The sequence below is a fragment of the Nothoprocta perdicaria genome, unplaced genomic scaffold, assembly GCF_003342845.1.
Source record: "Nothoprocta perdicaria isolate Ctin4 unplaced genomic scaffold, notPer1 scaffold_8, whole genome shotgun sequence".
Taxonomy (NCBI): Eukaryota; Metazoa; Chordata; class Aves; order Tinamiformes; family Tinamidae; genus Nothoprocta; species Nothoprocta perdicaria.
Window position 1 is genome coordinate 9,255,506 of NW_020456087.1, and position 22,384 is coordinate 9,277,889.

Here is a 22,384-nt window from a genome sequence, read left to right on the forward strand (position 1 = left end):
TTTTTGCTTTGCGGATGGGGAATGGAGAAATGCTGAAAGCTGAAATGGTGAATAAAAACGCAGTATCCTCTGCCCATCACCTCATGTCACCCATCCACTCCCTCAGGTGGGACACCCGCCACCCTCCCCGGGCTCGGGAATAACGGAGAGGGGCAGTCCCCAAGGCCGGGCTCGGGCGGCGCTGCCCTCGGGCCCGCGGCTCGGGATTGTCGCCCGGGGCTCCCCTCAGGGCGCCGCGGCCGTTGGCGCCGCGGCCGTTGGCGCCGCGGCCGTTGGCGCCGCGGCCGTTGGCGCCGCGGCCGTTGGCGCCGCGGCCGTTGGCGCCGCGGCCGTTGGCGCCGCGGCCGTTGGCGCCGCGGCCGTTGGCGCCGCGGCCGTTGGCGCCGCGGCCGTTGGCGCCGCGGCCGTTGGCGCCGCCCCTCGGCGGCTCCTCGGGGCGCCCCGCGGCTCTCCCGCCTCCTCAGCGGGCGGCGCGGGGCTCCCGGCCAGGTGCTCGAGCGAGGCGGGCGGCCATGGGGCAGCGGGAGGGCTCTTCGGAGCGGGCGGCGGGCGCCGAGGTGCGTCTGTCGCGGCGGCGCTGGGCCGTGGTGCTGCTCTTCAGCAGCTACTCGCTGTGCAACGCCTTCCAGTGGATCGAGTACGGCAGCGTGAGCAACGTCTTCGTGCGCTTCTATGGCGTGAGCGCCTTCGCCATCGACTGGCTCTCCATGTGCTACATGCTCGCCTACATCCCGCTGCTCTTCCCCGTCGCCTGGCTGCTGGACAAGCGCGGCTTGCGGCCCATCGCCCTGGCCGGCTCGGCCCTCAACGGGCTGGGCGCCTGGGTGAAGCTGGGCAGCTTGAGGCCGCAGCTCTTCGGTGTCACCGTGGCGGGGCAGGTGGTGTGCGCCGTGGCGCAGGTCTTCATCCTGGGCATGCCCTCGCGCATCGCCTCCGTGTGGTTCGGGCCACGCGAGGTCTCCACCGCCTGCTCGCTCGCTGTCTTTGGGAACCAGGTGAGCGGGGTGCTGCGGGGTGAGAGGTGCCTGCTCCGCTCCGGGAACTGGAGAGACGGGATAGGGAACGGCCGTGCGGAGCGGGACATCCAGCTGGGAGCTGCAGGAGAAGGGATGCGTCTGGGCTCAGCTGTGGGGTGACTGGGTAGGCGAGGGAGCAGGACCTAAGTCTGCAAACTGGGAAGCAGGGTGGGCTCAGGAATGGACCTGGCTTCGGGCAGGCTTTGGATGTGGTGTCTCCTCCGGCACCCTCCCAGTCGCGCCTCTGTGAGTTGGTGGCCCAAGGATTTGACTTGGGAACTAGTGGATGGAGTAGAGGGGGACGAGGGCAAGGTGCAGAGGAGTGTGTGGGAGCCCCTCAGCCCCACAGCGGCAGCTGCATCTGGCTTTCACAGCGGGATCCTCCCAAAGAGCAAAGCATGTCTACTGAAAGGGATACGTGTCACCCAGCCCTGTGGATAAAGAGCTTTAACACCTTTATACCTCTTACAAATAAGATATTACTTATTTTCCACAATTCGAAATTTTTGCTTTGAGCAGAAGCAGACCCTGCGTGAAGCAGGACAAGGTAAGGTCCCTGGACACTCTGGGGTCAGGGCGGGCAGGGAGGCCAGCGACCCATGTCTGTGGGAGCTGTAGTGGGTGCACGGTGGCAGAAAGCAGATGGACTAAGAGTGGGCAGTGTGGAGAAGGGAGGCAAGAACAAGGGTGATGGATACTCTGTGATGGTGACACTATGGGCGGAGGGAAGGACATCTTGGCGCTGGCTGCGGGCCGGACCTGCGCCCCTTACTGCTTGCAGGACCCCATGTTCTCGGCTAAAGAAACCTCTGCCGCCGGGACGGTGGGTGCCGCTCAGGTAGGAACAGCTTCCCTTTGGGGCAGTTCCCCGAGAACCGTTATTCTTTGGAGGTGACTTTGTGTGCAGGTGGCTTTGGGTGCTCTTCCCTGTGCTCCAGGCTCATGTACTCACTTAGGTACCGCTGCAGTGAGAAGTGAGTGCTCAGAGGTTGTATTGGAGGACCTGAAGCTTGCAGATCAGTGATAGGGAGCAAGGCAGGCTCCCAATGTTAATCTTTTTAAAGAGAAAACACATTTAACTTTCTCTGAGTGAATCATTTTTTTTTTGTCCTCATTCTTATCACCCAAGCTAGTGAGCTGTGTGTGTGTTTTTAATGTATTTTAAATAAATCTTTAAATCAGGAGGCATTTAACTTGGCATGAACACTCTGCTGATTTAGAGTAAATAAGTAACTGAGCGTTTTGCTTTCTGTTTTAAAAATTTATCCAGGTTACTCAACAGCGTGTACAAGAAATCCAAACAATGGGGCTTTAGCCCGTGCTGCGTGTGTCTGTGCCATCCTCATTGTCCTGAAAGCAGTGCTTTAGGCCAGCAGTTGGGAAAGGCAAACTTTGGCTAAGCATTTTGTTCACCAAATGTCAACTGTGACTGCCCTGGCGGTTGAAGTGACATGGCAATAGGAGCTCAGGTCAGTGTACAGCCCTTGTATTTTATGTCCAGACTTTTTTTCTGGAGGATCCAAGAAGTCCGAACTGACAGAGACTGAAGGCAGGACATACTGCATAGCAAAGGACCTATTCATTTCTCTCCCATAATTGATAGTGTTGAGGTGTACAATTGAGGTTTATTATATGTGTGAAAAAGAGCTACTTTGTTTAGCTGTCATGTTGTGTAGGGGGAAGAAACAGAGGCTCTCTTTTTTTCGTGACTATATTTAGAAGACTGTACTTTAGGGAGTGATGGAAAAGCAAAATATAGTGGTTTAGTAATTACAGTATGCCATTTTGGCAAATGATTCCCTACACTCATCCCTCTACAACAGTCCGAATTCTCCTTTCCTGGCCTTCTCGCTTCCCTTCAGCCTGACTTACAGCCCCACCAGGTGGAAAATTCCATCATAGACACTACAGTGGCCACGTGCTGATGTCCTTATCTATTAGGAAATACAAGCTGTTACGCGGAAGAGCAGCGCGGGGTCACCGCTTGTCTGCTCGGCCTCTCTGCCGCTTTTATGTCCCCGTGCTCCTCACTGTGCCGTAAGCAGTGCTGAGCTGGGGAGCCCTGCCTGCCTGGCTGGGTGCTCCTGATGCAGGGAGGACTGCTCCGGGTGCCCCCGTGTGCTCTCGGTGCCACCGTCGCTGCTGCTCGCTCCCCTTCCAAGTTAGCCCCCCTAGAGTAAATCTGTGAATCAGCTGGACTGGGTGAGGTGTTAAATATCAAGATAATCCCCATAGAGGGTATCAGACCTTCCTCACTTTATTCTGATCATGTTGTGTTTGCTGTGGTGTGTGAAGCAGCAGGAGAGGTTGGACTCACAGCTCTCGAATAGATGCTGAGGAATTTCTAGAAGGGAAGAGCTTGGGCACCCGCTCAGGAGGCTGTCACATTCCCTTGCTTATTCACTTTTGATTTCATTTTACATTTCCTTGTTTTAATAGCAAAATGCATAGATTATTCCATTCCTTTTCTGTGTCCCTGTAAGTGCAAGTATAGGTAGGGTATATATTGGAGTTTACTTGCAAGCAGATATTTTAGCTTTAAAATTTTAATGTTATTAAAATATTACCAGTACTTCTTTGTTTTGAAATGTCAAGAATAACCTATTCAGGTTATAACCTTTACCTACTTACAGAGGCTGAAGTTTCAGGGTTAGGAAATGGAAGAGTATTCTGAGTAATTGGCTAATGACCATCAGATGTGTTTGAATTTCTGGGGAATATGGCTGATGGCCTTCAGAAATGTTGCTCTTGGTGGTAGCCCATCTGTTTGGATATCAGCAGTGCTGGAGGAATTTGGTGCTGGGGATGTTAAATCCTGGGTCCAAGATACGTTGTAGAGGTGGATTGTGCTACTTCTGTTTCATTGTGGTGGTTTATCAGTAGGTGAAATGCTTGGAGTGGTGGCTCTAACCTAGCAGGTTGCAGCAAATGGGCTTTTAATATTGCTTATATCAAAAGGGAAGACAGTCCATTCATTTTTTTCCTCATAACATGTAGCAACAAAGGCCGGCAGTGGAATGAAATATTGCCCTGAAGCCTGAATGTTGTCCATATTGGGAGCTGCCAGGGCACCAGGCTTTGCCCCTTTCTTTAAAATGAGCTTTTCTGTCCTTGAGGGTGAACAGTGATCGTGCTGTAATATGATGGAGCTAATACTTTGGTGGGAATGTTTAGTTAATCGAGGTTCTTTGGCTGTGGGTTTGAGCTCCTGTGGCGCATACTGGCGCACTGCGCTGGAGCCAGGCCTGCTCCTGCCTCAGTGCTGCACCTCCCTGTTGTCACCTGAGGAGCAAATGGCATCAGCAGCACCCGCAGAGGTGGGTGAGTGTTGGGCAATGGAAGAGCATTTGTGTTTCTGTGGCTTTGTCTTGCTTTGCCACCTGCATGGTGCTGACTTGATTGAAATAGACTTTCTGGCTCTTGCCATTCTAACAAAAGGGAAAGAAGCGGCTGATGCTCTTGGAGTAAAGATGCAGCAGCAGGAGTGCAAGAATGTCTTTCTTCTGTGATTTTTTCGGCTCTTGTTTTTTAGCAGTTGGAGGTGTTAATAGGGACTGGCAGGCAAGAATACTTCAGCTTTGTGTTCATCTCTGTGGGGAAGGTGCTGGCACAGCTTGCTGACCTTCAGGTGAGCCTCATTCCGACACAGCCAGGATGTGCCTTGCTGCCTTGCTCAGAGGTAATTTGGGACTTGCACAGCAGCAGCAGCCTGAGGCAGAACTTGCAGGTGCTCCCTGGAGACCGCTCAGAGAACTGGTGTAGCAGTGGTGATGCCTGGAATAGAGAATCAGGGTGACAGGCTGTGGCTGAGATTGAGGGAAGTGCTCTCTCCTGGCAGATCCCTTTCTGTTGTTCTCAGTTGGCAGAAGGAACATGCAGGGATCATCTGTGAGAAGTCAGGTCTGCGACACGTGCGTGTGTGCAGTGGCTTCCGTGCTGCTGAGTCTGCGGGGTGAGTTGTGTTCTGCGCGGGCGGCTGCTTCATGCCTGGTTCACTCCTGGTTCTGTTCTGTAGCTTTTGCCCTTCGGAAAAGCGACCATCTGAAAGTCCAAGTGTTGTGGAAATGGAACAGGTCCTGGGGAAATCCTGTTTCCAAGCAGAGCACTAGATCTCTCTGGTGGTGGTGGTTGTGCTGGCGGTGGTGGTTGTGCTGGCGGCAGCTGTTGTTGTGTTTGTTTTTTTGTCCCTTTTCCCCAGATGAGATGAATCCCTGCACAATAAGGACAGGGGATGACCTGCCTTGCTTCCTGTACGTGAGCTGGGCTTCCTGGGGCTTTAGCTGTTAGAGCAGAGAAGGTTTTACCAAGGGCCTGAGAAGAGTGAGTAGTGGCACTGATTCCACATGGCGTCCTTCAGGCCTAGCCCCCTGTCCCTGCCTGCCTGTGACGAGGGCTGGGCCGATCACTCGGATCCCAGGGAGCACTCTGTGGTTGGGCTGGGTGGATCACTCGGATCAGAGGGAAGGCTCTGTGTCCGGCTCGCCAGGAGCTTGGGTGCTGGGCAAGGCACGGGGACGTGCTGACCAAACAGCGACGTGGCTTTCCCAGGAATGCTGAGGTTTCTATAAATGGGAACCTGAAATGAGCTATTTTACCCACTTCATTTGATGCTCCCTTTCCAGCCACATGCGAGAGGCAGCTGCCCGTCTCCCTCGCGGAGGCGCCTGCCTTGCAGGGTATGTGCTGAGGAAGTTGCATGGGAGTTAAATGCATGACTGCAATGCTTTGGCTGGGAGCGGCTGCCCTATGGCACCCTCAGCTCCTGCCCTCTGGGATCCTCAGTTACTGGCAGTGTTTTGTTACTGTATTAGGACCTTGGCCAAAGTGTTATTTCCCCACTGAGGACTCCAGCGGCTGCTGAGGTAGCTGTTGGGACTGAAGCCCTTTTTCTGCATTACTGTCTTTATCAATTTGCCACCTTGCATTTCTCTCTCAGAAATCTGGGGGAAGGTGCAGTCGGGGCTGAGAGACTTGGATGAATTGCACGAAGCAGCACTTTTCATCATGTTGTTGCTTCATGCTAAGCACTGCAAGGAAATGATGCCACAAAACTAGGAGCATGATGAGGAAGGCAATTTATTTATAGAAAAGTTGGGAGTGTGGAACTGCAGTTGAAGAAATGCATAATTTCCCACAGCACTGGAAGAGAAAAAAGATCCAAGGCCCTGGTTTGTCTCTTTACAAGTTCAGGATTCATTTTTTCCTCTCAAAAATGGAAGGAACGTGAAGAGTAATTTAGGTTCTTTTACCTTCCAGACCACTGCAAGAAAGTTCACTAAGCTTTGTTGTGCAAACATGCTAGTAATTTCACTTACTGGCTGTTTTTCAGTAGGCTTTTATGAATTTTAGTATTGCTATTAGCATTCTGTTTGCTTGAAAGAATAGCCAGTTTTTGAGAGGTCTTTTTATATCCAGCAATGTCCTTTTCTTCGTGTGTTTTTTTTTAGTGTATTGCGAGATCTTTTGATAATACTCCTATGCTCTTCAGAGCTCCTGATGCAGCATCTTTATGCAGTCTTAATGCATGAACTTGCCTGGCTGGCAAGTGGGGAGCAAGGAAGGTCCCAGCACCCTCCGTTGGGTGTCTGTACATCTGCCCTCCACACCCTCAGACACACGATCTCTTTGGCTTCTCTTTTTTAATTTCCTTTTAAAAAACTTCCTTCTTTTTAAATGGTTCCTTCTTTAAAGTTAAATATACTCTAGTAAGTTGGAGAATTTGGGAGGGGGCTGCTGCAATGAAGCTGGATTTGAGGGTGGTGCAGAACCATGCAGTAATATTGATCGTAGTCATACCGTGCTGCTCCAGGCCTACATCAGGAATTGTGCCACCTCTTACACCTTCTCAGCAAAAAAACAGTATTTATGGATTCTAAATATGCAGTGTCTGCATCATCTCTATTGTGATATTTACTTAGCCTGCAGTGGCATTGCTGAAGATTCTCACCTTGCTGTGCTTTTATTTTTTTTATTTTTATTTTTTTGAGTATGTTTCACCTGTCATTTCCCATTTGATGGTCTCCCCATCAATTATTCTGGCTTACATACAGACTTTTTGAGCTTCTGCATTCCGTCTGCTGCTTATTCTTATTTTTTCTTCAGTTAGCTTCCCTCTCCTCTCTCGATCAATGCATGTATAATTTTTATGCTGATGTTGTGTTGCTTATCTTCCTTCAACAGGTTCTTTTTTAAAACATCCTCATTCTGATGTCTCATTTTTAAGATTGCCTATATATTAATACCAGCATATTAGCCATTTGCCCTTGGTTTTGTTGTCCCTTCTTGTTTCCACTTAGATCTCTAATCTCTTGTTATTGTAGAGACTGCTCTTTGAGCAAATTCAGGTAGGAAACACATTCTTTCTATCCATTCTCTAACTTCACTTCACGACTAACTTCAGCCATGGGCTACTGTGGTGCTCAGCAGTAGGCTGTCTGCTGAGCACACTCTGCTGTAGATGCTGGCTTCCCTGATACTCTGTCCAAAAAATTCCCCCAAAGCATTTTTCAGAGTGAGAGCCACTCTGGTTTCAGAGGAGGAGGGAATTTTGGAGATCAGGACAGTGCTGCAGTGTTTCTTACATGGGTGGATAGGCTATCGTGTTGTAGGCTGAGCTATGTGCTGAGTTTGGGGAATTGGAACCTGTTTACGGAGGTCTTGGAGATCTTCCTGCCTGTACAAAGACTGGCAATGCTCCTTTACATGTGGATGAAAAGGAGTGCGTTATGAACCGTGGTGAGTGATGTATGGAGGGGAGTACAGGTTGTTACAGCATCGGGTTTCTTTTTACTATGCCTTATTTTCCCAGCCCTGATGTTGAAGGTGTAGAGAAGGAGAAACTTTGTTCTTCCGTTGTCCGAGGAAACCTTTACATTTTCTGGATATCCAGATGCCGATCTGCTCACTGGCCTGCTGAAAACCAAACTGAAACTCTCCTGAGGAGATGTATAACACACCTGCTGTGCAATGCTCATGTTGTGGAGAGCTTATCCTAACTGCTGAAAGCACTGTGGGTAATCCAGGGCTGGTGAGTAGTTCCCAGGAAATCTTTATTTTTAGTAAAGTTAAGAGACTTCATCTTCCTAGGACCACTGTCTAAAGAGAATAGAGAAAAGGAAAAAAAAATCCCAGTAATAAGAGCCACATTTTGTATTTCAGGGCAATTGATGATAGCGATCCTCTTTTTCCCTTTTCTCTTTTTCTTCTTCTGGTCCTTCTTTAAGGTTTAAGAAATCCTTAATGGATAAAAGTTTTTTTTTTTTTTAAATTTTTTATTTTTGGTGGGAGAGATACAGCGACAATGAGGCCAGAACATCCTTGTATGGGCAAAAAGCAGGTGCAGAGCATGTGCCAGCCTTCTGAAAAGACAACAGGAGTGTTCCAGAGAACCCAATAAATCTGTGTCCCTTTGCACTGCCAATAGCTGTTGAAGTTCCCAGAAAAAGGATTTCTGACCGACTTGCAAATAGATTCTCAATACCCTCGCTGCTGGATACATGAGCTATATATCCTTTCTCAGTTGGGGAAAAAGAGAGACCTGAAAAGCGGCAGTTTTGTCCATGATGCCAGGAAAACCCCTAGCAGAGATCAGACTAGAGCACGCGTCTCTCCTTTCCCGTACTTGTTTTGCTGTGGTTCAGCAACTCGTATGAATGGGATGTGACTACAGGGACTACAGCATGTTTTCCTGGACTCATAAAACCACAGCAGAATGCCCAGAAAGAAGAACTGTAGGAGTCTAGTCCTCGATCTTCTGTGTGAAGACTCTGAATATTCCATGAGCCTCTGCTGAGATTACCTTCTTCCACCTCTACAAATACAGGTCAACTCCTCTTGTTAATGTCTCGACTTTTGGATTCATTCAATAGTTAATCTTAAGGCTGGGTGAGATCTGAGCTTGGCTGCTGCTATTTACCGAGCTGCCCAGGAAATCCGTCATCCCCAGCGAAGAGTGGGAGAAACGGAGCCCCTGGTGCTCGGGCTGCGTGGGAGCTACAGGCTGGACCGGGGCAAGGCCTGGCATGTTGGGTGCCCTGCATTGCTCTTAGCAGTGGAATGACGCGAGTCTGGACAGGACACAACAAACATCACAGGTACTGAGCTGCCTCTAAGCTGTGAAGCATTTTACCCTATTGCTACATACACTCAGAGGCTACCAACAGCAAATTTATCCTCTTCCTCTAGTGTTTTTTCCAAGAATAAAACTTTGATAAGACAAAGGAGCAATTTCCAGGAAGGAATTTATAGACCTTATCTGGGAAGGAGTGGGTGGGACCTGATTGCCCTTGATATGTAGGGTTGGGCTCTTCTGCTGATCAGAAAGGAGTGGTGCTTCTTCAGACGCTTCCTCAGAGGCTGGAGCTCCTGGGAATGCTAAGGAGAGAGCACTGAAGACTGCTCTGGCCATGTCCCGGACTGAGCAGGCAAACTGGAGGGACAAGACCAAGTTTTCCTGCAAGCCAACCAAAATAAGCTTGCTACAGAAACAAAAAGGGGTTTGCCCTGCATGTGTGTTCTTTGACCCTCTCTGGGTTTGTTGTAGTTGCCTCTTCTGTGAAACCACAGGCTTGTTTCTGTCCTACAGAGAGCTGGAAGCTGTTGTCGGCTAATGAAGACCGGAACGTGAAGTCTTTAAGTGAAGTGATCATTGTACTTACTGGGAGAAAGGGGAGTCTTCCCAGTGAGCAGGCAGTTCAGGTGAGATTGAGGGATAGGCCATGTCACAACAAGGCAGCCAGTGGCAAGTTCAGTCCTATATCTGAGGCTCTGTGGACACCAGGAAGGCTCGAGAAGCTTTGCTGGTGAACAGCTCTGGGATACTGTGGTCCCTGAAGTTCTCTCTTAACCTCCTTCATGCTCCGAGTTACTACTACGGACAACACAACTTGTGTCTGTCCTCATTTGTCTGTCAGTTAATGCCTAAATGTTATTCTCGTTCCTGTAAGCGCCCTAGGCTGGCACGTCAGATCTGTATTCTCCTGGTGACTATTTCCACTGGGTTCCTGTGATGTCCCAGTGCAGAGAAGGAGCTCAACTGATGTCCGTTGTTATCTCCATGTGTCCCCATGTAGGGTACTTTCTGACACCAGAAGATATGGCCAGAAATATTTGCAGGTTACTTATTTTTAAACTAATTAGGGTCCTGAATCTAGCAGATAGCTATATATCTCTTTTTGAATCATAAGCGTTTTCAGACTCCACTAACTGAAAGGAGAAAGAGGGAGCTTGTGGAGATTTTTTGGGGGGCTCGATGGCCCAATGGACCAATTCTTGTCCCAGCCACCACATATGGCACTTGAAATATCTTGAAACATGTGTTTTATGGTTTGATCCTTGCAAGAGTAGATCTTCCAGAAGGAGTTTGTCAATGTCCGAGAAATTTGAAGGTAGTGAAAACACAAAGTGATTTTTGTTGAAAAAAAAATCCAAGTGATGTGTCTAAACTTGTGCCTGGGATACAGCACTCCTGCATCACTGTATTGTGGTCTACTTAACAGTCATTTATGACCAGTGTAGTCCTTGTTTTCCATAGTCCTTGCTTTTCTTAGTGTCACCAGCCTTATTTCTATTTAACCCTTTCTAGGGACTGTGGAAGCATGCAGCCATACAGAGTTGGCTGACAGTGCAGTCTTCCTGGTGTCCAGTGGTCAGGGAAGGACAAAGCAGAATCCAGTCCCCTGTCCTAAGACTGTAGGTCATGCTGGTGCTCATGGTTTACTATCTACCTCACATTTCCTATTAGGAAATTGCAGGAGCTGTGGGGTTTGCTTCAATGTTTTCTCACTTCCGTGGTTTGTACACTGTTATCTCCTCCCTTAGTGTGGGGATGAGGGCCATGGATCTGTAGAGGCTGTGTTGCTGCAGCATGAAAAACCAGTGTGGGTGGGAAGATGGAGGAATATTTCTTGTTGCTGGTCTGGGTTGGGCCGGGTAGCATTGCACCAGCGCTGTGTGTAGCGTTGCACCAGCACTGTGTGTGCTGTTCTGCCTCCAGGGAAATGCTGTGCCTGGCATCTCTGTCTTTCTCGGGTGTCTTCTGTTTCCTTCCACCTAGTAGCAGTTTATGTGTGTCCCTTGTTACTGGCCATGACAACAACATTTGGCTTCAGCTATGAGAGAAAAAAGAAAAAAAGGCGGGGTGTAGGGTGTTGCGAAGCCAAAAATTGGGTTTGGCCCAAACAGGGGAAAGTGTGCAGGGAACTTCTGAGATAGGCAACAGCTGAGCTTGAGCGTGGTCCTCTCTCTGACATCTAAGGGGTTTGGAAGTGCTGAGAAAGGCCAGAGGAGCAGGTAAAAACACTGCGTGGAAGCTAAATGGTGATTGCAGCACACCTGCCAATAGTGAAACACAGAGAAAGATGTGGCTTTTGTAGAGTACCCTCTAAAAAGAGGGCTGTGCTCCTAAGTATCAAAGTGACCGTTTCTTCCCTCTACATTTTGGGGGTGGCACTGAAGCTCTGTGCCACTTTTAGTGTCACTCCCAGCTGTTACAGAGCCTGCACTGCTACAGCCCCCTTCCCTTCTGAAGAAACTGCCGTGCAGGGAAGAGCCGTGGTGCCCTCCCCGGAGTGTGCGGTGCTGCTGCGGGGCCGGAGCTGCTCGGCTGCCACGTGCTGCCTGCCATCACAGGCACGGCAGCTGCAGGCTGTCCTGCAGGCCCGAACGCCTCGGCCAGGGCAGCTGTCAAGCCCTGTGACACAGCCTTGGGATTGGCATGTGTGTCTCCGTGCTGCTTGAGCTCTTGCCATGGCTTTTTTTCTAGGCACTCCGGTTCAGTGGGAAAAGAATGACTGGTAGCATAGTAAGATTCTCCTTCAGAGAGGACCCTTTAGAGAAGAGTGGCATAAAATGGTCGAGCCAGATTGCATCTTGCTAGTCAGAAGCAGGCAGCCTTTCTGCCAGCTCTTGCATTTGTCCATCTGGAAGACAGTGGAATGACTCAACACATCAGCCTAGCAAGAAAGTATGGAATAAATTTCCTGCTCTCATTTTCTGGTAATTTGGCTCCTTACAAAATGGCAGATTATCAGTTGATCAGATGAGCACCAGAGCAGATGCAGAATCAGCTGTCAGATGTGTGAGCAGGTAAGAACATGCATGTGGAAGAGCATGGGAAGCAAGACCTCCACTTCGCTGAAAGAAAATGTTAAATTTTCTCAAGCCTATTGCAACACCTTGCCTTGAATATCCTGATAATTATCAGCCTTCTTACAGCCAACTAGTTATGCATAGTTGGCTTTTGTCTCAGACTTGTTGGGTTATTAAGGAGATTGAACTTGGAGTAAGCTCAGCCAAGCTCTTGCTGCGTGAGGGAGGGTGCATGAAGGGGCAGAGCTCGGAGGTGGTTACAGTACTGCAGTTCCTAACCAGGCCTCTCTGTGTGTCTCCCTTCTCTCCTGCTCAGCTTGGAATTGCTCTGGGCTTTCTCGTCCCTCCCATTCTGGTTCCCAACGTGGAAGATAAGGAGAAGCTGGCCCACCACATCAGCATCATGTTCTTCATGACAGCTGGTGTGGCAACAGCCCTCTTCATCCTCGTTGTCATAGGTAAGGAGGTGGGAGTAAAATTGGTGGAGCTGAGGACATCAGCCTGTTGTGTGAGCAGCCTCTCACCCCCTCCCTGTGCTAGGGAATGGGCCAAGGGGAATCATCTGGCCATGTGTCCCAGCACACAGCTCTCTGTGTTGTGTAAGACTATATTTTGCTGCTCCCAGCCCTTGATGAAAGGCACATGTAGGAGGGGTGCAGAGAGTGGTGAGCAAGCCTGCCAAATCTTTTGCTGTATCTTTTGCTGATGTAAAACTTTAACATGAGTAAGTCCTTTGAAAGGCAGCCTTGGAAACCTTTCCACTTTGTACCTGCCAACAGAGAGATGGATCTTGGGTCACGCCTTGGGCTGGTGACCTCTTTAGGGTGAAGAAAAGGAGGCAGGTAATATGGCATCACAGGAACATGCGGTTCCCAGGGAAAGAAAAAAGGAAAGCAGTTTTGAGTGAAGGAAAGAAAGCATTAAGGGAAGTAAGCATTAAGGGAAATAGTGGGATACTGGAGGTGCAATTCTGCCATTCAGCACATGAAGTAGCAGGCAGGTGTTTGGCATGAAAGCTGGAAACACCAGAGTACAGGGCTGGTCTCCTGGGCTCTGTGCTTTTCTTCATGGGCCCCTCTTGCTGTCTTGTTCATGTCATCTAGTGGCTGAATCAGATGGCAGCTTTAAAGGTCCTGGGGCAGGGCTGTCTAATATAGCATCCAATACAGCAGTATCACCTATTACTAGAGTCCTGAATGCTGCTGTAGTGCTACCTGCAGACTGCAGAGAGCTTGGCCAGACTAAGAAGAGCCAGGCCTGAAGTAAAAGCAAGTATAGGTCAGTGCTCTCTAAGCATGGGACATGGAGGGCACTGGGGCACTTTTGTCTGCTTGTTTTTCCTGTTCTGCTTATGTCTCCAGTAGTCTGGTAGTCTATTTTCATGCAGACCAAGACATTATCAGTCCTGCAAAGCCTCATGCTGTTGTCAGAGACAGACTGCACAAAACGCTGACTGAAGGCAAGGTACTTTCCAATAGTAGGAGTTACCACTGGAGGAACCCTGTTCTTCCCTGCTCCTGGATACATTTGTGCCCCAGCTTTAAGGACAGTCACATTTTGCACATTTGGTTTCACAAGCCGAGTTCCTCACATGGCTCTGCCCTCTGTGCGTGCCCTGGCTTCACGGCGCCCTGCTACAAACAAGTCTGTTCTGTGTTTGCAGTGTTCAAGGAGAAGCCTCCGCACCCTCCGAGCCAAGCTCAGGCCTTGATACAGTCGAGGCCACCGGAGGAATATTCCTACGTGCAGTCGATCGTCCGCCTGCTCCGCAACACTAACTTCATGCTGCTCATGGTCACTTACGGTAAGATCTAGCCATTCCTCCCTGCAGTCCTCGTGGCCACACATGCCTAGCTTCTCCCTCCCTCTCTGTGCTGTGCTAATGCTCTAAGAAGCCTGAGTTGTTCCAGGGAAACATAAGAGGTGGTGATGCTTGTGAACCAAGGGTCCTTCTGGCCCAGCAGTCTGTCCATCACTGGCCCCAAATAAATGCCTGGGGAAGAACAAAAACGTGGCAAGCAGAAGGGCAAGAAATAACTGCTCGTTATTTCTCCAGTCTGATTTCTGTTCATGGGATTTTCTCTGCTTGCTGTTGTTTGTTCTCTTTTTTTTTTCCCAGTAAGTTAGTAAATTGCAATGAACTAATTGAGTTCTAATCTAAGAAAGTTATAGTCCTGTGTCTGACTGCAATTCACTGTCCTGTTAGAATGCAGCCCAAAACAAGGTAACCTTCTGAAGAGATGTGGGGCTGCAGGTGTCCTGGTGGAGGTCATGTGGGTGTAGGTCCAGAAACTGCACTGGCTTCTTGGAAATCTCTATGCAAAATGGAAAGGGCGATTGGGGACCAGCTGGACTTGCTGTTTGCTTTGCTTTCTTCAGCAGTCTTGGTCTGCATCTCTGAGGGCAGTGTGATGTGCTGGATAAAATCCTGATGCTAAAATACGACATACAGACATGTTTTGTTCGGTGTTGTATTATTTTATTATTTCTCTGAGCTGAGGCTGGGAATGTCTTTGCTACCCATGTCCCAATAGGCTGTACTGTAGCCAATTAGTCTGCAGGGAATTCTGTCCCTCTTTCCTGTGTGCTGACTGTGGAAGTGCCACAGGAGCAAAGAGTAGTAGTGATTAAAGTTCTACCAGCAGCTGTGCCCAAAGGAGCATGTGGGTGAATATTCAGGTTGGAGAAAGTGAGGTCATGGCTTTGTATCTGTTGAGAGTGCTAATGGTGGTGGAAATTCCTTTACAGTGTGATAATATCCTAGGAGTGCCCCTCTCTGATCACCTTAAAACTCCGGTTTTGCATTGCATTTTGTTTGGTTTTTTTTCCAGCACCTGATCCCCTTTGAGAAAGTGGAGATTAAAAAAAAAAAAAAAAAAAAATGTCAGAGGCAGATAGTTGGACCTTATCATCTCCTCCCTTCAGGCTTATTTTTCGGTGTAGAGGGTAGATGTTAATTCTCAAAGGGGTGAGCAGGTTCTGGAGCAGAAGAGAGAGATGTCAGTATGAAGAGCGTGTTTGGAATCTGATCTCCCTGGGATAATTCCTCCCTGGCAGTTACAAAGGGATATAGAAAAGCTGTTGAGCAATGGATAATTCAGCCTGTCTTCCTTCTGGTCTCTGTGTTTATGCTGCTCCTCTCTGTCTCAGCCTCGTGTCAGTCTCCAACTTGACTTTTAAACATCTGGCAGCAAAGATGGTGACTGATATTCAAGGAATAAAGCAATGAAACTTTTTTTTCTTTCTTTTTTTCTTCCAAGTCTGGCTTTAAAATAGAGACAGCTTTCTACTCAGATTGAAAGATTTGTTGACCAAGATTTAAGAAATCTGCAGCCACATGCATGCAACTGAATCATCCTTCCCAGCTAGCACGAAGATATCTGTAGTTTCTCTTCACTTTTTTATTAGTGTGGAGTGAGTGTAAGGCATAAAGTGCAAAAGCTGCTGTTGGCTCCTCTTCCTTGGTGTGGGACCCTCAGTGAGGCCAGGTGAGAAAGACTCTGCATTACCTCTAAGGTAAAATAATAATATTACCAGTGGTTGGCAAACTCTCTTCGTGTGCTAAGGCTTGCAGTGCTAGAAACATTGGTGACACAGAGTTGGGGTTAGTGAGCTCTGTCTCGGGAAAACCTTGGGAAAATGCTGCCTTTTCCCCAAGGCTTCTAATATTGCTGTCATAAGGCTGAGACATGACACAGAATGGATGTTTATTAAGAAAATCTGAATTTACTGAGCTGGACTCTGTACTGAAACTACATGTTGCTACAGTGAGGCAGTGAGGAGATGGTAAAGCCCCTGTGCAAGAGTGATAAAGTGGAGCCTTAAGTAGGCTCCAAGGAGACAACAATTGGGGAGGTGATGGAGCACTGAGGAGGAGGCAGGACAACAAGATCTTTATAAAGATCCGTTGTCCTGGAGGATGATGAGAGTGAAGAAGAGGCATGCCAGCAGTCTGGTGGGTGGGAAACAGATGCTTAGCTATAGGAGACCTATGTTTTAGTCCAGGCATTAATTAGGGCTCCTTTTGGAGCCTGCAGGAATAAGCTAGAAGAGGAGGTCTGGCCTCCATAAGCTAGAAGAGGAGGTCTCAAAGATGTTCTTAGACAGCACACTGCAATCAGGCTGTAGTAGCTAAATAAGGAGTAAGGTGCTCCTTACTAGGAATATCCTGTTCCTAGCTACTAGTGCTGTTTTTCTCATCTGTGCACACAAGTGGGCATAGTCTCAGTGGAAACAGCCCTTGCCTCTTTTAAAGGCATTCGAACAGCTGGCTGTGAGCAACTGTGACATGTGAAATGCCTATAACTTTTGCTAGCCCTCACAAATGCAAATCTGGCACATTGTCTTGATTCTCAGAATATTTTGTCTGACTCCAGCGCCAGGTGCTGTCGCCAACTCTGCATCTCTTTCTGCCCAGCTTGGGAGCAGAGGCCCTTCTTTTTCCTGGAAATCGCCTGCAGTGCAGAGCCTCCGTGGAGCTGGCAGAGTGACAGCAGGCTCAGCTGCCACAGCCGAGCCTGGCTGTCCCCACAAAGCTGCTGTCCTCTTGGCTGGATGCGAAGCAGAGAAACAGAGACGACTGGTCTGTATTTGTGCCCAGCTTTGAGGGGAAGCGCTAGCAGGTGGAGTGAATGTGAGATCTGTCACATTCCCACATCCTGGCACTGCTGTTTGTGGAATGTCTCATAGAATCACAGAATAGTTGAGGTTGGAAGGGACCTCTAGAGATCATCTCGTCCAACCCCGCTGCTCCAGCAGGAACACCCAGAGTACGTGGCACAGGATGACATCCAGGTTTGGAAGATCTCCAGAGAAGGAGACTCTACACCCAATCTGGGCAGCCTGTTCCAGGGCTCTGTCACCCTCACAGTAAAGCAGATGGAGTCATGAAGATGACTCCATGGAGGGTGGAGGTGGAACATGGAGATGGAACTTCCTGCTTCAGGCTGCCCCAGTGATGGAGCTGGGACAGAGCTCTTTGACACTCTTGGCTGCCTTGCCATAGCGAGCTGTTGGGCAGAGCTGGCTTGCACTGCCAGCCTACCAGGCTGCAGAGGTTTGTTCTGCCTCCTCTCAGGCTCTTGGTCATACTGGAGTTCCAGGACTTACTGGGTAGTTTGGGGGCAGGATCACGTGCAGAGTGTGTCACTGGGCTTACTAGCCTCTCCTGTGCCCTCCTGGCACCTGCCCTCAGGACAGGGACTGTTGCTGCAGCCACGGGCTTGTGGAATTGCTTGTCTGAGTTCTTCTTTTGCTGTGTGCACGTTGCTGATGTGCTGTTGAGCAAGCTCTGCGTGGTGTCCTCAGGCATGGCATGTGAAGGAGGTGACAGGTCCCCCCACCTGCTAATCTTGCTCCCTCTCATAGTCCTGTGTCTAAGGTAGTGGCTGCCTTCTGTCCCACGGAGGGGTGGGCTGGGTGCAGGGCTGCTCAGGGCTGCAGGTCTGGAGGAGACTTAGCTCTGAGCTGGAGCTAGAGCTGAGAGTTTTCATTCCCTCTGCCTGCTAGACAGCACTTCTATATTTTGTACTGCCATGTTCCTGCTTTTAGGTGAGGTTGAAAGGAAGATGGAGAGTTGGAACTTGACATGTATCTGGGCTGTAGGATTTCAGGCATCTAAGCCAGAGTTTTTAAGCACATGCCTCCTTCTGGAGATGCATGGGCTGCTAGTAGTGAAATCTCTCTCCCCACCCAGTGTCACTGAAGCCTTGAAGAGAAACCAACTGCAAATGTAAATGACTTTCTGAGAAGAAAGTTGAGCCAGCTATTACAGGCCTCATCCACCTGGGGAAGGCTTCTCAGTATCACCCAAGGTGAGAACACAGCAGTTGCAGAGCTGCTCCTGCAGCCCCCACATGCATGTTCTCATCCACCATAAGCAAAGCTCTTGTGTGAGCAAGAAGAAAACTTATGAAAGTTGCACATATGCTGCAAGTGTCTGAACAGGGCTTGACCAGTATCGCCCCAACGGTTTCCATTTTCACCTTGTGTGATACTGAGAAACCTTCCCCAGGTGGCTGAGGCATGTAACAGTTGCTCTAACTTCCCTTTCAGAAAGATAATTACTTTCACAGTTTTTTTTTTCCCCTCCAGGCTTCAGTGATAATCTGTAAAAGGCGAGACTTTCTCCATGCAGACACACACCGCAGGTGCCTGGTGGGAGTGCTGTCCTCACTGTCAGCTCTGCTCCTTCTGGTGTCTCTTGGCTTGGAAGGATGTTCTTTCCAGGGTGTCAGGAGGGAGAGTGCTGTTGAGCTCTTCTTTGGGAGGAAGCTTCCCCGGTCACTGGCACTGATAGTAACTGAATCCTGGCTCCTTATCAGAGGTGTGATGCTGAGGCAGGTGCTTTGTGATCTGATTTTTCCCTGGCTGGGATGGAGGAGAAAACTGTACCTCTCAAGATGGGTCTGGCGGTGCCTGGGAAGGATTGAGATGCCAATGGGTAGGTCCTGCAAAATCTTGTTCTAGAAATGTGTGCAGCCTCTCCTGTGGCTGCTCAGGTAAGAACAATCCTGAGGCTGCAGGCTGCCTCTCCTGAGCACTGAGCCTTAGCTGGCCTTGGTCTGGATTTCTCCCAGTAACCTGAGCCCAGGGAGGCTGGACAGCTGCCCTGCTGCTCTGCAGCCTTGTTCTGGATCAAATATCTTGCTGCATTTCTACCCTTTCACTACTACTGCAGTAAGAAAGTAGTAGCAGGCTCTGAATGTGCTGCATTTTATCCCCTCCATAGGTTTGAATACAGGGTGCTTCTACTCCCTGTCCACTCTGCTGAACCGCATGGTGATCCAGCACTACCCAGTAAGTGCCACTGGCCCTCGGGACTCTCTGCTTGCTGTTGTCCAGAGCTAGGTGCCAAAGGAGTGTCTCTGAGAAACCCAGTGCTACGGGGCTCCTGGCTGCCTCTGGCACGAGTTAGCTGGCTGGAGAGTACTGGCTTCCTTTGGTCTCTATAGCAGCCCAAGCTGGTGAGCAGTGACAGCTCCTCTATACCTGAAGTGACAGTGTTTTCCCTAGAGAAGTTCTCCCAGACGCTGCCTCTGCCCACTCCCTAGCAGCAGTTCCCATTGGGGTGTCTGCACTTGGCACTACCCACACTAGCAGGCCTGTAGCAGGAGAGTGGGATACCACTGCAGCTGGTCTTTTCTAATGCCTGCTGCTGGGCCTGAGTGCCAGCGAGCTCCTAGTTGGTCCCAGTGTTTCCTGGTAGATTGATATCAATTCTGATGCCAGGCAGCAAGTTTTGTAGGATTTATAGTATCTCCTTTCAAGCGCCTGTTCACTTTGGTGAGTGCTCACCTTTCCCCAGGGCTGGCTCAGGAAGAAAGGCCAAACCACGTTTCTCTGAAGGCCAGATATTTCATTGACTCTTGCTTGTCCCAAGAGGTCTTTTGCAAACTCTAGTTTTGGTTAGCATGTTACCAGGAGAAGACCTGTGTGGGGGGAGGCAGCTTAGGTGTCTCTTGCTGTCTGGGTTCTCCACACTTTGCTTGCTGTTGGCTATGACTTGGCTCCTGCGTTTGTGTGTATGTGTGTGTGTCTTACACAGGGGGAGGAGGTGAATGCTGGCAGGATTGGACTCACCATTGTGCTCTCGGGCATGGCTGGGGCCCTGATCTCCGGCATCTGGTTGGATAGAACCAAAACCTACAAGTAAGTCCCTTGCTTGCCCCTCTGCCCCGGTGACTGTGCTCTGCCTCTGCTCTGTGCAAGGAACAAGCCTGCACAGATTCAGCTCTGCTGCCCAGGAATGAATTGCTGGGAGGAATTTGCGGGAAAGAAAGATAGGATTCTTCTGAACACAGGTAGTCCCGAGTGAAGCTTGGAGCAGGGTGTTAGTCTGTGCTGGGCCAACACAAGGTCTGGTTCTGGTGCTTCCTTTTCCCAGCAGGCTCGCAGGCTGGAGGAGTTTGTTCATCAAGGTCTGTGTTGGTTCTTTCTGCTGTCTGTTTTTCTGGGTTTTGGGGTGGCCTGAGATGAGAGTTTGAGTGTTTGTATGTGAACTCCTGCTATGTCATACTGATCAAAGTTTAGCTGTTGTGACTGGCGTTGCCGAGAGGGAGCTGAGACCTCAGGAGAGGTGCCTGGGGGTAGAGAAGAGATGGAGCAGTCTGTCTGAGTAGGGAAGACATGCGTGGGCTGCCAAGGAGAGGTATCCGAAGCTTGTGGGCAGGTGATGGGGGCTGCCTGGTCACCCAGGTGGGGTGGTACTTTCCTTCTAGGCAAACGGAGCCAGGCTGGCTGCCCACGGGACTGCCTCTCGGGACCTGGTCTTGTCAAGGTGGCCAGGAGAGCAGCACACTGCCGTGTCCTGAGGTGGCCCTGGCTGAGCTCTTGCCAGCTCCTAGCAGAGCAGGGGCACATATTGCCCAGTAGCTTCTTTGTCAGGGCTGACAGAGTTCTTGGCATGGGCAAAGCCAAGACTGGGCCATTTCTGTGCCCTTACAGGCTGGCTTCTGTGAATCTCTGTGCTATTTAATGAAAGCACCATTGAGTGTAGTGCTGAGAGAGAGCTGTGCTGTGTCCAGGGCGTGGGTGGAGGGCCTGGGGTTGGGTGGTGAGGGCTTGGCTGCCTGTGGCCTCCCAGGCAGATCTGGCCAGTGCACCCGGCCGCTCAGTGCAGGGAGGTGGCTCAGGGTCCCTGCTGCCCTGCAGCTCTGCCAGCCCCCAGGAGCTCGCGTGACCCTGACGAGACTCCCTGTGTCCCTGCCTGCTAGAGCTCTGCGGGGTGTCCTGGCGGATGGAGGGTGCCTGTGCTGCCTTACAGGGGGATTTGTGTTAACAGTTTTTCACTGTGCCCACTGGCATTGGGAACTGTGCTAACCTGCTCTCTTGAGCAGGTCAGGGAGGATAAGGCTTTCATTGCAGGAGTAAAAGATAAATTGGCAGCTTTGAAGTATGAAGGCAGCTTCAATGTCCTTTCCTTCCAGCAGCTTTTCACCTCGGGGCGCCCCTCTGCTTTCTTTCTAGCTGGTAGCTTGGGCCAGAAAAGTGATGTCCCATGGTAGAGATTTCAGGTGACTCTGACCAGGTGCAGCCTTGCGGCTACTGAAGAGACCTCAGGCCCTAGCTGCCAGTCTGGGGTCAAGCCTGGGGAGGAACTGTCCTGTCTGGCAAGGCAGAGCGGTGGAGGAGGGCTCCCGAGGAGCTGCAGCAGATGGCTGGTACAGAGCCTTGCAGGTCGCTTGCTGCTCTTTCTACATGGTTGCATGCAGGTGAGTGTTTCTCTCCTGGCAGCTCTGAGCAGTGGAAACCCAGGTGCTGTGAACCACACTCGACATCCTGCGTGACGCCGCTGGCGCTTTCCGACTGGAGCTGGTGCTGAGGGGGTCTTGCTGCAGCAGAAGGTCCTCCTGGATTTCCCGGAGTCGAGCCAGAGTGCAGCACGAGGGCTCCAGAGCTTTGGGGCTCACTAGCCAGAGCTGAGGCTTGTGGCATGTGGGTTTCTTCCGAGGCCTGTGTTTTCTTGAAGGGATCATGCAGGTGGGCAGAGCTGCCTGAGCGTACAGAAAAGTAGGGTTGTGTCACCCATAGAATTTACCCTATAGACTCCAGGAGGTATTTTGGGACTAGATACAGCCTTGTATGAGGAAAAATTCTGCTAAGAATTTCTTATGCATTGCAGCCCAACAAGTGGATTTCTATGGAACTAGCAATATTTCTCAGATTGCTACGTAATCTCTATTTAGTCTCATTTAAAAGTCTATTTAAAAAACCTGCCAGAATGCCAGATGTTTGAAGTAGATCCTCACCCCCGCTTCCCTTCACCATTCAGAATCAGGAATATAATGATAAGCACATGAAAATCAGGAAGGAAAGATGTCAAGTATGGTTTTTTTAGTCAGCTTAGAGGAGAGAGGGAAGACAAGGAAAGAGGCTGTCTGATGAATAGGCTACAGCTGTGACTGGGGGGAGGTTAATAACACGATGTATTGCAGAGCTTTATATACGTGTTTGTGGGTTTTATTTTTAATTTTTCTAGTATTTTTGTTTTGTGTCCTGTCAGCAGTTCCTAGAAGGGGTGGTGCTGTGCTTGTGAAAGCCAGTTGGGCTTTCCCTGTCTCTTGTGCTTGGGCACTGTGTGGCCTTACAGTCTTGCTTTTATTTGGCAGGGCAGTCCCCGCAGCAGCCCCTGCACTGTTCTTATTTTTGGAATTAACAGGCGCATATTTGGCCCACACAAATATGTGGGTTATGTTGTGATGGGAAAACTGTCCCAGAACTCAGGTCACCTTTAGTGGGATCGTCTGTTGACAGCAGATCACCTCTCTATAGCAACACAG

The 22,384-nt window shown here is 49.9% G+C and overlaps 1 protein-coding gene across 3 annotated transcripts in view; it reads left to right on the top strand.

The window, feature by feature from the left end:
• Nucleotides 1–602: 602 nt before the first annotated feature.
• FLVCR2 (feline leukemia virus subgroup C cellular receptor family member 2) overlaps nucleotides 603–22,384 on the top strand; it is a 35,018-nt gene continuing 13,236 nt past the window's right edge. Inside the window, exons 1-5 of one of the 3 annotated variants that reach the window (XM_026051778.1) lie at nucleotides 603–995; nucleotides 12,421–12,562; nucleotides 13,768–13,908; nucleotides 18,835–18,902; nucleotides 19,651–19,754. In XM_026051778.1, the coding sequence (XP_025907563.1) occupies nucleotides 708–995; nucleotides 12,421–12,562; nucleotides 13,768–13,908; nucleotides 18,835–18,902; nucleotides 19,651–19,754 (743 nt within the window). In that variant the 5' untranslated portion in view covers nucleotides 603–707. The remainder of the gene's footprint in view (nucleotides 996–12,420; nucleotides 12,563–13,767; nucleotides 13,909–18,834; nucleotides 18,903–19,650; nucleotides 19,755–22,384) is intronic. The other 2 variants (XM_026051779.1, XM_026051777.1) reach the window with 2 other exon arrangements.